We start from the raw sequence: 13,843 nt of genomic DNA on the forward strand, positions 1-13,843 counted from the left end.
GGTGGGGGGCTTGCCGACTGGACCTCCCGGGGGCGATAGGGGAGGATCCCCTCGTTGCTGTTGCGCCCGCTTTTGGCCAACCGGGCGAGTGCGGCGAGCAAACGATGGAGGGGACGGAAACTCCTCGACATCCGGGGAGGTCGTGGGAACCGCTGCTTCTTTGCCCGCCGTAATCGCCGAATAGTTCGGCTTCACGCTTCTTCGGCCACCCGGCCCGGAACCCCCCGAAACTTCTCGAGTCCTTCAAAGACCAGATAGTAGTTCGGAGGGCGTTGGCTTACAAGCCCGAAAATCGGCCAACCGCGGCCCTGATGCGTTCCCACGCCTTCCGGCACTCCTCCCCGGTGTAGTCCTTTCCATGCGGGCAATTCCTCTTGTAGGTTGCTCTAATCTTAGTCCACATGTTGACGATCCTCTAGTTGTTCGCAACCAGGGGATCGTCGCAAACCAACACCCACGCCTTGGACAGGGCGACGTTCTCATTGTCCGTCCACTTCCTCCTTGCGGTGGTGTGGTCAACAGCCGGCTGCGACGACTCGCTCTTCCCCTTGTTCTTCTTCTTCTTTTTCGGAGCGACCCGACCCCGCTCTGCTCCCCCCGTTGGAACGGGAGTGTCCGCCTCCTCGACATCGATCCCCAACTCCTGTAATGAGAAACGGTCATCCCCAATGAACTGCGTCTCCACCGGGGTCGATGTGTGAGACGAAGCCGTCAAAAAGTCAAGAGTGAGACGATAGACCGTGTCCCCCCCCCCCCCCCGGCGACCCCTGCATCCCGGGCTGCACCCCCCCTGCCATACCGGCATCATCCCCATCATCTGTTGTATCATCTGCGGCGTCATCTGCGGCGTACCTCCCCACCCCGGCATTGCCTGCCCGTCCGCTGGCCTGCCCCCCGCCCGGCATCGCCTGCTTGCCCGCCATCAATCCCATCAACTGTTGCCAAGGGTACATGTTGTACTGCCCGCCCATCTGCCCCCATCCAGACCCCATGGGTACCGTGGGAGTCTAAGACCCGCTCGTCGCCGGAGTAAACTGGTTGTTGTTGTCCATCTCTCGATGTTGCTCTTGTACAGAAATTTAGATAGAGAGAAAACTCGTTAAAACAAGTGGTGCAAATGAAAATGACGTGAAAATCGCGAATATATAGTGTTTCAAAAAAAAAAACAATAATAATAATAATTAAAAAAAAAATAAAATTGCGCTGGCCGATCGCCAGCCTGCAATGGCGGCGAGCGCATCGGCCAGCGCCTTCAAATCGGCGTGCGCTCGCCTAATGCCTAGCCGATTCGGCGCTCGCCGGTCGCAGCAGTTCGGCTAGCCGACTGGCTAGCACCGCAAATCGGCTAGCCGGTGGGCTAGCCGCTATTGGAGATGCTGTTATGCATAAAAGGGGGAAAAAAAATCAATAGTTCATCTATATCATGTGACACTAAGTTGATGGGTCTAACTAATGATTCTTTGATAAATGCAAGTACAAAGAGACCCATGTCCAATTAGACTTATAAAATTAACAGAGTAATTTATGAATGATGTAAGTCAAATTTTCATCTTTATTTCCATAGCTTTACTTGTTTTAAAATGGTTTGATACTCGCAAAAGTGTATTTTTTGCTGTAGGAAGTGGAACGGAGTGTTAAAATAGGCCGGAAACATGTTAGGAGGTGTCTGCTATAGTACAGGCAAAACGCCTAGTCGGGTGTTGCAACCGAGCACCCGATCGAGTGCAATCCCGCAAGGCATTGGAGATACAGAAGCATTTCACCCGATCGGGCTATTTTGATCATCCTCCTGCCTGGTCGGGCGCTATCCCGCAAAACATGAAAGTTCTAGAAGCAAATAGCCTGGTCGGGCGATTTTAGGCATTGTTTCGCCCGATTAACTACCAAGAATCAGTTTTCAAATAGGAGTTGGGGCAGTTTTTGAAGATTTATTCTCGAGATTCTCATGCACGGAAAGGAGAGGAAAAATAGGGAAAGAGAGGATGAAGAAGAAAAGGAAGAAATTTCGGCCAACATTCCGACGAATCAACTCCAAATCTCTAGTCCACTCAACGAGAGCATGCTTCCTATGGTTTTCATTGTGATTTTTACCATGTGTTTATTTAGGATAAACTCTCAATGTTGCTACAAGATGTAATTTAGGCTTGTTTGAATGTTTTCTACACCATTGAATCCATGTTTTGAAATCGTTGATGTGATCAATGTTGGAATCTATCACTTTAGAGGCATCTATCGCTATCGATGTTAAATCCTTGTTTGTCGTCTCTTTAACATAAACTTGGATAGACTAATCAATTGTTGTGTTTGTTGAATTTGAATTGTTCAGATTAAAATTTGACAACGAATTAGGTAAGTTTATATAGTAGATGATCTTTGAAAATTAGTTCATGGAACAAGTGTTCAGCTGACTGTGAACTATACTTCGCAAACATGTTTAGCGCACGCAATTAGGTTGATAAATTAATCCCCAAATATGTGCTTTTGATGTAGGTGTAGAATGAATAAAGTCTAATGAGCAACTTGGAGTGACATATCTTTCCGTTTGTGAAATCCTTCTGTTATTAATCGTTTGTTTTAATTTTGTCCATATCTTTCAAATCAAAAATCAAACCTTTGTTATGTTTTTATGTGTTTGTAAATTTAAACAATCTTCACCTCCCTGTGGATCGACACTTGAATTACTACCTACGACACTATAATCATGCAGTATTGTAATATTATTAAAGTTAATTAATTAAACTTGATATATTGTGTGAAACGGATTAGATACTTTAAAATACGCATCAATGAAACATTCAATACACCACTTTAATGGAAAACATAATCTTTAAAAATGAAAATTACTAATATTTTTTTTGCCTCATATAAATATGTGCAAATTTATATATAAACACAATTTGAAATATATCTTCTGCCTTGAAAATGATCATATCTTTTTTTTTCAACATATTGATGTTGATTTCTCAATCAAAACCTTTTGCAACCAACAGCCATGTTGGTTTGGAGGATGTTTAGCTATTTGTTGGTGTTAGGTGTGAAACCCAGCACCACAACCTTTTTTTGATAACATTTATTTTATTTGCACCTTTTGTTCACATTTTTTTTCTTCGCTTTCGTTTTATTTTTCGTTTTATTTTAAAAACAAGAATCTTGGAGTTAGAACCAATTAAATCGTAGATTACACAATTCAGTTCATACTCTCTTTAATTTACTTCATACTCTCTTTATGTAATATTCTTTATGAAACCCGGTACATTAGCTCTCACCAAGTACACTCTTTTAGTGCTCACACATAGAGTATGATTTTGGTCTTTCCGAATTTGCTACATGTTAATATAATTTGGTCGATCTAGACGTAATGGCACAATTACAAGATCTATGCGGTAGTACTAGTGAATCGGATATGTATTTGGAAATAACCATGTTTTTGAAGATGTAGGTCCTCCTAGCGCCCACATTTACACCCTTAAGTGATGTTCAATGCATGAGAAAGAGTTTTCGATACTCTTAAAAATGGTCAATGAGATTTCTGCCATTCCCGCTTCCACCGTAGTCGTTGAGCTAACTTTTAGCAATTGCGATGTGTCTTAGGTAACCAAAGGAGTAAACTCTACGCCAAAATCAAGGAAGCCACTATATATTACACGATGACTAAGCAAAGATGGACATGCGAAAACAAGCTCTAGATCGGGACACTCGTGTGGAGAGTGACGACAAAGATTTATCCATGATGAGGCCGACACTGCCGAACAATGATAGTGAGGCGGTAAATGGCGAGCACAACCGAGCTGAAAAAGGTAAGTTAGGTAAGAGAACTATATGCGCTTTCATTTCTCACTTAAATTGTGAATACGTAGGCAACTCAATTTAAATTTGAAAACTCTAACTTTAAAGGTTTAAGTTGAGCTTGAGCCATTTTAAATATTTTTCTTTTTCCCCGTTTTGTGTTTTTCAAACCATGTCGGTTTTCGACACGTAGTAAGTTCTAATATGTACTTATACGGTTCCAACTCTAATTCAATAAATTTTAAATCTTTATTCCCTACCATCTTATTTTCAATTTAATTCAAGCGTTGTTTCGTTCTAATTCATTTCATACGTACATATTTTCAAGACTTACAAAATCATTTAAAAAAAATTTTTAAAAATCGGGAAGTGCTCAAACCGGAACCGTCAAAACCATCCAATAACTATCGGAAATATTTCGAATCAAAACCGCTCCAGAACCAAAAACGCCAAATAGCTACATGGTCAGAACTAGAATGCCAAATAGCTTCACGGTCCAATTATGATTCTACATATGTGGAATAGTGAATACAAAAATGTAAGATAAAACTGAAAAAGAGTTGGCCCGGACCATGTGGTTGGTCAAGACTCTAGAGTTTAAAGAAGAATGGTACTACCGCTACAAATATTAGGGGTAATTATACCATACGTATAAAATGTTTCACTAATGTTCTAATTTTGAACAAAAAGTTTTAACATATACTCTTTCCGCCCCACAAGAATATGCACTCTTTTCTTTTTAGTCCGTCCCACAAGAATATGCACTTTCTAATTTTAGAAACTATTTTCTCTCAATGAGGTGAGACCTATTCTCCACTAGCAATAATTAAAGTACTTTTTCTCTCTGCCTCTTTCTTACTATACCAATTTTGCATTAAAACCTATGCCGAACCCAAAGTGCATATTCTTTGAAGACGGAAGGAATATCGTACAAAAAATTTGATTTGTATTTCACATTTATACATTCCATCTAAAATCTGTAACCCCATTACTTTTTCTTATTTTTCATCTTATCCATTCCAAAATTATGTCTTGCGAAAATATGATATAATTTCTTTTTAATTATACTACACGTATTTCCTTATAGGCATTTTATCAAATAATGAATCCACTGTAGTTTTCAGCTACAGCTAATTTTGGAATGGATTAACAGTGATTTTAAACGGAATGTACTAATTTGAAATATTAATTAAACTTTTTATATGATATAGCTAATTAAATTTTTTTTATATTAGATTAAAACATTGGGGAAATATTGGGGAAATATTTGATATGTAAGGTGTAATTATCCCAAATATTAACCCATCGTACAAATTAATGGCACGAAGCATTTGCTCGCATGGTGTCCTTTCTTGGATAAAATCCAGTGAGAGAAGAGCTCATGAGAGTGATGAAACTCGCTATCTGAAACCAATTAATTCGATTTGTTTATATTTTAATTGAACTAGGATAGAAGAAAAGTAGGATCATGGCTTGGATACACTTGCTTAACAGTAAAGCGATCAACTTACAAATCCTAATCAGTAGTAGCTGTTTGCGTTGTTAATGGAGACAAATCTGCAATCTCCCCTCTCATTTCCGCAATCCGCATACCCAATTCTTGGTTGCATCGCCGACAAAAGTCAATTCCACTCAATTCTCCTCTCTCTTTCCACCACTTGATCACTATATCTTGTGCGCATGACTCACGAATTCCGTTAATCCCCCAAATTCCAATTCCTGAAATCCAGCAGCTTACAGACATGGCCGCGGCGGAGGGGATTGGGAAGACAGTGCTCGACGAAGGCTGGCTGGCGGCACGCTCCACGGAGGTCCACTTCACCGGGGCCGAGCTGACCACCTCTCACCCTCCCACCTCCGATCAGCCCCCCTGGATGGAAGCTGTCGTTCCTGGAACGTAATTACGTTTTCTACACACTGAATTTTTCTCTTTTCCCACATTTCAAATGTTCTGGTCCTATTGCTTTCATGTGCTACACCATTGACTGCCATCTAACTTGCATACTCCTCCTGCTTTCACTGGCGATGATAATATAGGATTGAGAATTGGACTCTTAATTGTTAAACATATAGGTGTGTTGTATTTGTGGCTGCTAGTGTACCTGATGTATCTGTTAAAGAATTGTGTGATTTTGTCTGATTCTTAGTTAATTTAGATACTGGATGGAGTATGTTTTTGTATCTGCGAAGTCGTTTTCGAGTGAATATAAGGTGGTTTTGATTTCAGTGTTTTGGCTACCCTTGTGAAGAACAAGCTTGTGCCTGATCCCTTCTATGGTTTGGAGAATCAGGCAATATTGGATATTGGCAACTCCGGAAGGGAATATTACACCTTCTGGTTTTACACAACCTTTGAGTGCAAGTTGGTATGTCTGCTTCTTTTGTGTCTCGTTTCTTTAATTTAGTTATTTGACCTCATATGTTATAATGTTCCTATCGCCTGTGTGATCTGTGAGTGAATGCCATATAATCTTATATTCACTTTCCTAAAATGAAAATGGGTGTTTATCTTTCCTAGAAAATTGATAATACTGTGTGTGAAGCTTTTCCTATGCCATGAGCACATGTGTCATGGAATAACATGACATTTAATTACCTTATTAATATCTTTGAGAGATTGAAGACCGTAGTTCTATATCTGGATGACCTATTTTCTGTAAAACCCAATCACATTTAAAAGTTACCTGAAATAGTGACTCTGATAGTGGAGCACAACTGAACTTTATACTCAGTTATAGGTCATTATACTCTGTTTCTGACTCGAAGTCTTACATCTAATATTTTGCTGTAGACATGAAGTTCATACATTCTGGTTATGTCTGATTCCTGTTCTTGTAAATTTATTTCAGTCAACGAATCAACATGTGGATCTAAATTTCCGTGCTATAAATTATTCCGGGGAAGTTTATTTAAATGGACACAAAGAGTTGCTGCCTAAGGGGATGTTCCGAAGACATTCAATTGATATAACCGATATTCTGAATTCAAATGGTAAAAATTTGCTTGCTGTCCTGATTTATCCTCCTGATCATCCTGGAAAAATTCCCCCTGATGGTGGTCAAGGTGGTGATCATGAGGTATTCCTTGAATTCACCAGAACTAGCATTTCTTTAAGGTTATTTATTTTTCATACTTGTTGGAAATACACTGTGAAGTTGATAGGCCATAATAAGTTTTGAGAAGATTGGAAAGCTGAGAGTTGAATTTTCTGATGAGTTACCTTTCCATTTTGATGTAAACAAATATTTCTTTGAGTTTCTTATTTTTTTTCCTGCTATTGTATTGCCTGTTTGATTGACTCTTTTTCTCACTATTTCTGTGTAATATACAGATTGGAAAAGATGTTGCGGCTCAATATGTAGAGGGTTGGGATTGGATGGCTCCTATAAGGTGATTGTTTGTTTTTATTGTCTAGTAATGTTTCCCTAGTTATTCAGTGGAAATTTATTTATTGAAGAAAAGTTCCTCTTCTTTTGGAGCTCTGTCACAGCCATTAGGCAGTTGAATTAGTACAACCATTTCTCCTGTTTCAGTAATTTCATGAAGTGCCTAGTATGTTAAAGGTCCAATCAAGAAGTTATCTCGGATTTGTCAATATTGTGAATAAGTCTTCTATTAATCTTATCTCAATTTTTGGGGTAAGATGATGAACTTTGTTAGTCTTGTTTTTATATTTCAAATTAACGTATAAGCTCAACTAATCATATTACATTATCTTCTTCACACAAGAACAGCAGACACTTTACTCCAAAACTTTTGAAAAACGCAGTGTTAGAATGAAGTGAAAACGATATTAAGATGCTTGTTATTTTATGTTAAACTTGGGTAAACAAAGATTTTTTTTTTCTCCTGGTTCATTACCAAGTTCCGTAGCCTCTGTCTTAAAAGGCTTGTAAGCTTAATTATTAAGCTTTAGATCCTTGTAAATCATTGGTTTGCTGTAAGATTAAATCTATGAACAATGTGACTCTTTTGTTTCTGTCAATGCTTGATGCCCAAAGGCTTATATTCCTGTTGGAAATTTTTTTCAGAGATAGGAACACTGGCATCTGGGATGAGGTGTCTCTTTCTATTACTGGGGTAAGCTGTCCACTTAAGTGCATTAGTGTTTTAGTGATTCATCAATTTTAATATTGCTCGACCTTTTTAATACTACTAGATATGAAAATATAGTTTAGTCTTTGGCTGAGACTTAGAAGTTGGATATTGTCTTTTCCTAAATATGGTAGACATAGGTAATGAGTTCTAATAAGAAATCAATGCTATAAACCTTTTGTACTGCTGAATATTTTCTATTATTTCATTTTTCAACTCACGCCATACTTTCATGCAGCCAGTGAAGATATTAGATCCTCACTTAGTCTCCACATTCTTTGACAATTACACTAGGGCCTACCTTCATACAACAGTGGAGTTGGTAAATAAGAGCAGCTGGGTTGCTGAGTGCTCTGTGAAAATCCAAGTTGGGACTGAACTTGAAGGGGATGTATTCCTGGTAGAGCATCTTCAGACTCAGCATCTGTCCATTCCTGCTGGATCCAATGTGCTATATACATTACCCGAGGTTGGTTTATCCTTGTAACAACCAGGTTTACTTTTAATAATCTTCTTTCTATTCTTGAGCTTCCTATCTTGTAGTACATTTGGTTTTTTTTTTTTTGGTTATCATGATTTGAGAAATTCAGCACTTGGGAGTAAATTCCTGTGGTTCTATACTTAATTATACTAATTAAACTGATAGAACTTCTTATAATATTGATTTATTTACAGCTATTCTTCTACAAGCCCAACCTTTGGTGGCCCAATGGAATGGGAAAGCAATCTCTTTATAATGTACAAATAACAGTTGATGCGAACTATCATGGAGAGTCTGATTCTTGGAGTCAGCATTTTGGGTTCCGCAAGATTGAAAGTCACATAGATACTGACACTGGTGGAAGGTATTAAAACATCAAAGGCTGAGGCGTATTTATGCTTGAATACCCTTGTGTGATTTTTTTTATTGCTTTCAGACTATTTAAAGTCAATGGAGAGCCAATATTCATCCGAGGTGGTAATTGGATACTATCAGATGGGTTGCTACGGCTTTCAAAGAAACGCTATAGGACAGATATTAAGTTTCACGCTGACATGAATTTCAATATGATGCGCTGTTGGGGTGGTGGAATTGCTGAAAGGCCTGAGTTCTATCATTACTGTGACATCTATGGTCTTCTGGTCAGCCTCACTGTCCCTATCTCCTCACTGTCAATTATTTGTTCGCATTCATGTACTAGTATGTGCGTATTGTATGATAGAGTTGGAACTGAAGTAGGACGATATGACAATGGAGATTTTATTGCAGGTTTGGCAAGAATTCTGGATAACTGGGGACGTTGATGGACGAGGTGTTCCAGTATCAAATCCCAATGGTCCTTTGGACCACGATCTTTTTTTGCTATGTGCTAGAGACACTGTGAAGCTGCTAAGAAATCATCCTAGTCTTGCTCTATGGGTTGGAGGTAACGAGCAAGTTCCCCCGGAAGATATCAACACGGCTTTGAAAAACGATCTACAGCTTCATCCTTATTTCGAGAGCCCTGTCAACTGTAAGCATTCTGTGGAGGAGATTTTCCCGATTTCAAAGGATCCTAGCCAGTATCTGGATGGGACCCGTATCTACATCCAAGGATCCATGTGGGATGGCTTTGCTAATGGGAAGGGGGACTTCACTGATGGTCCCTATGAAATACAGTATCCTGAGAACTTTTTCAAGGATGACTTCTATAAGTATGGCTTCAATCCCGAGGTTGGTTCGGTGGGAATGCCTGTTGCGGCTACTATTAGAGCCACGATGCCCCAAGAGGGTTGGCAGATTCCTCTATTTAACACGTTGCCAAATGGTTACATCGAGGAAGTCCCCAATCCTATCTGGCAGTACCATACGTATATACCGTATTCAAAACCAGGGCTGGTTCATGATCAAATCTTACTATATGGAACACCTAAAGATCTCGATGACTTTTGTCTAAAGGTATATGTAATTCTAATGTTACTTGTGAAGCTCATGTTTTCTGCTACCTACGTAGATACGTGATTGTCTGTTTCAGGCGCAACTGGTTAACTACATCCAGTACAGAGCTCTCTTAGAAGGTTGGACCTCCCGTATGTGGAGCAAGTACACGGGTGTCTTGATTTGGAAAACGCAAAACCCTTGGACAGGTCTACGGGGCCAGTTCTACGATCATCTCCACGAGCAAACAGCGGGGTTTTATGGTTGTCGTTGTGCTGCAGAACCAATTCATGTCCAGCTAAATCTGTCTACATATTGGATAGAGGTAGTAAACACAAATATTGACCGATTGCTTGATTTACTGAAAGATAACAATTTATGGGGCTCTGTATGCAGGTAGTGAACACCACGTCCAATGATCTATCCGACATGGCTATAGAAGTTTCGGTTTGGGATCTGGAAGGAGCATGCCAGTACTACCAAGTCTTTGATAAGTTCACTGCACCATCTAAGAGAACGACGCCTACTTTTGAGATGAAATATCCGAAGTCTGAGAGCCCCGAGCCTGTTTATTTTCTTCTCCTCAAGCTCTATAAGATGTCAGACTACGAGATCTTATCCAGAAACTTTTATTGGCTGCATCTTCCTGGTGGAAATTACAGGCTTCTGGAACCATACAAACAGAGACAAATCCCCCTCAAGATCACTTCTCTGACTTTCATTAGAGGATCCAGCTACGAGGTGAGGATGCATATCGAGAACACCTCAAAGAAGCCAGATTCAAGAATCCTACGGCATGGAAACAGAAATCTGGATACGTCACTGTGTCCCAAGAGAGAGGAGGCTGATAAGAGCTTGTTTGGGAAGATGTTGAAGCACTTTTCGCATAAAGACAGTGGTGCTCGTGTTGTTGAAATCAGTGGAAGTGAAACTGGGGTTGCCTTCTTCCTTCAGCTCTCTGTTCATGCTTCAGGGGAAGACAAGAAAGACACTCGGATCTTGCCAGTTCATTACTCGAACAACTATTTCTCAGTTGTACCGGGGGAGGTGATGACGGTGATCCTGAACTTTGATGTCCCTGAGGGTGTCACGCCCCAGGTTATGATCAACGGTTGGAACTACCAAAGCGGGCTTACAATTGGCTAGCTGCTGTTTGAAGCACAAATCATGGATGTTGACATCCTTACACTATGATCAGTGCGGAGAGTGTTGTATAAATGTGTTTACGCCTATCTACGTCTATGTAATCTGTATGTTATGAGTGTACACTATTAAGTGTGAAGAACTAATCATTGTTTCATATCGTCAAACCTAAAATACATTGATTGGCTACTTTTTAAGTACTACTAGTATTTTGTGGAGTAGTATAAAGGATACAATAAGTGAATACTACCTCCACTTTAATACGGAGTTTTAATGTAAAGCTGATGAAATAGAGGGGAGAGAGATAAAAAGTTGATAAGCAAAATTGTTGCGAAATAAGAGCATCTCGTTGCTGGCTTGGACTTGTCGCTGGCTTGGGCTTGTCGCGGAGAGCTGCTAGGGAGGGCGAGCAAAATGGCGAGGCATTGCGCCGCACATCCCCCACATGGCGAGCTGGCATTGAGCGGTGACGCCCACTTGTCAGTCTGCGAGTAAGCATCATAATTTGAAAGTTGAAAATTATTTTAGGAAAAAAATGGGAAAATAAAAAAATAAAAAATTAATACTCCTTCTGTTCCATTACATGTGACACATTTCTTTTGGGTACATGTTTTTAGGTACTGGTGTTTAGTGGTTAAATGAAGAGTAAAACCTACAACAACATGCACCCTAGAGGAACACCCCCCGCACATGGAAGATGCTTCGCTGCCATTTTCAATCGAGTCGACAAGGATCTCAAAAGATTTTGTGGGAGGAATGAAGAACTGTAGTGCCAAGCCTTACAAGTGGAACCGACATCCTAAGGGCGGCTATGATGGTCTTCCAACAAGACACCGGGCGAGCCTTCATGTGTGGCAATACTTGGGCGAAGGTTCAGTTTATCGATCCTTGGGCGAGTGGCATCGAGTTCAGCACGGAATCTAGCTCCACATGGACGAAGAACGGGGGACGACCAATACACTTCAAGTGGTGGTGGTGGTGGCGGTGGCCGATCGGAGCCCGACAACGAGGAGGTTGCAAGCCAGTTTGCGGGAGCTGATGCAGGGGGCTCGAGCTCCAGTGGGCGACGTCGTCCGATTGGTCTGAAAGCGACAAAGGTGGCTAGAGCTAGAGGCAGGGGATTAGGCAAACCAAGCCAGACGCCCCCTTCCATAGCGACGAATGACCATTTAATGGGACTGTGGTTTGTGGCGACAACAACCGACGTTTCTCGTATGACGTCAATCCAATTTCGAGCACACTGCCAAAGAATTGAGCTTCTTAAGACTCATTAGGACCTCCTGATGTCGACTCGTCGTTTGCGCAACAACCTCCACAGTCGTTGACAGAGTAATTTTTTAGAATTTATATTATGTTATTTTTAAATTTTTATAATTTAAATTATATATTTTTTAGTTTCTAGCATTTTAATTATGTATTTTTAACCATGAAATTTTCCATCTTTTAGATTTTAATTTGTAACTTTTGTTTTATTAAGGAATATTGGCATTTAATATCATGAAACTTTTAAAAAGTTGGGTTTTTCTCACGAACTTTAAAATTGGCAAATAATATCACAAACTTTACTCAGGGTTTGTTTTTTCCCACGAATGAAAAATTCCCACAAATAATATTATGATACAGATTTTTTTTTCGTAATTTCTCGACAATAATTTTGAGAGCTTCAAGTTTTTCAATCTTTGAAGATAGTTTTTCTTGAAGCACACTTTCCAAAATTGTTCTTTAATATATTAAAATATCATGATTTTTTTATTAGTGGGAAAAAACAAACCCAAGATAAAGTTCGTGATATTATTTGTCAATTTTAAAGTTCGTGGGAAAACCTAACTTTTTGAAAGTTTCATGATGTTAGATGCCAATATCTCTTTTTTTATTTATGTATTTTAAATAAAATGGTTTTTAGTTGAATGTATTTTTAAATTAAAGTAATTAATAATGAATAGATAAAAGAAAAGATAGTTAAGAGATGGAGGGTTGAAGTAACGTGATGAAATTAAAAGATAGCGTGAAGTAATGTGATGAAATAAAAGATAGTGTGAAGCCTGTAAATTATGAAGAGAAGAGAAGATGTACATATAATAAGAGAAGTCTCTTGTGGACTAATCAAAACAAAATAACTACCTTGAGTTATTGGTTAGGGATGTCAATTCAACCGAAATCCGTGTGTCGGTTCGAATAATCCGATAAAATTAGCGGGTTATGGCTATAAATTTGTAACCCGAATGCAAATCGGGCTAAACGAGTTAGCCTAATGGGTTGACGAAGGGCCTGAACGGGTTGCGGGTCAGCCTGACAGGTTGCAACTTTTAATTAAAAATATTAAGTTATAGGGTTTTTTAGTATTTATGAATTTTATATGGCACAATCATTAGTCTTCTTTAATCTTCATTTTGCACTTTTCCACTCGATTCCATATTATCAACTTTCAAGTTCCACATCGACTCATTATTCCGTCACTCATCATCTGTCATTGTCGTCTTACCACCACCAAAGCCAATCAAAACAAAATTAAGAATTAACACATCAAAATCTCAATATATTTACTAGTAGTATTTTAGTAAAGATTCATGTATGATATGATTTTTAATTTTCATAAAGAATGGAAATTAATTATGATCAATGCTAAAATAGTGATACACACACAAGTTTAAATTCAAACTGATTGATTTAATTTTGATTTATCTTTGTTTGTATTGTAGTTAATCGAAATGAAAGACTTCTCTCCAACTATAATAGAGGAAAACTACGAAAATTTGAAAATTTTATATGATTCAACACCTAAGAATAAGAAAAAAATATCTAAAATCTAGAATTATTTTAGAGGGGAAAGTTTTGATTTAAAGATAATTATTTTTGAAAGTTATTACTCCAGAATAGCCCAATGGGTTAGCCCAAAATCCAGTGGCGGACGCAGAAATATTT

At 39.1% G+C, this 13,843-nt stretch overlaps 1 protein-coding gene across 1 annotated transcript; it reads left to right on the forward strand.

The window, feature by feature from the left end:
• The first annotated feature begins 5,151 nt into the window (after positions 1-5,151).
• Positions 5,152-11,110, forward strand: LOC125205894 (mannosylglycoprotein endo-beta-mannosidase-like). The gene is made up of 11 exons (XM_048105072.1): positions 5,152-5,683; positions 6,014-6,152; positions 6,636-6,863; positions 7,118-7,176; positions 7,818-7,866; positions 8,120-8,350; positions 8,557-8,726; positions 8,799-9,003; positions 9,131-9,799; positions 9,876-10,103; positions 10,175-11,110. Exons 1-11 carry the CDS (start codon positions 5,529-5,531, stop codon positions 10,922-10,924), a joined length of 2,883 nt encoding a protein of 960 aa, XP_047961029.1. The 5' UTR covers positions 5,152-5,528; the 3' UTR covers positions 10,925-11,110.
• The last annotated feature ends 2,733 nt before the right edge of the window (positions 11,111-13,843 follow it).

This window comes from Salvia hispanica, chromosome 2 (genome assembly GCF_023119035.1).
Source record: "Salvia hispanica cultivar TCC Black 2014 chromosome 2, UniMelb_Shisp_WGS_1.0, whole genome shotgun sequence".
Lineage (NCBI taxonomy): Eukaryota > Viridiplantae > Streptophyta > Magnoliopsida > Lamiales > Lamiaceae > Salvia > Salvia hispanica.

What these genes read in the sequence shown, in the direction of transcription:
- LOC125205894 (XM_048105072.1), top strand. Translation starts at nt 5,529, where the DNA reads ATGGCCGCGGCGGAGGGGATTGGGAAGACAGTGCTCGACGAAGGCTGG. An exon ending in TGCTATATACATTACCCGAG is followed by an intron (nt 8,351 to 8,556) that starts GTTGGTTTATCC and finishes ATTTATTTACAG; the next exon opens with CTATTCTTCTACAAGCCCAA. An exon ending in GATACTGACACTGGTGGAAG is followed by an intron (nt 8,727 to 8,798) that starts GTATTAAAACAT and finishes TATTGCTTTCAG; the next exon opens with ACTATTTAAAGTCAATGGAG.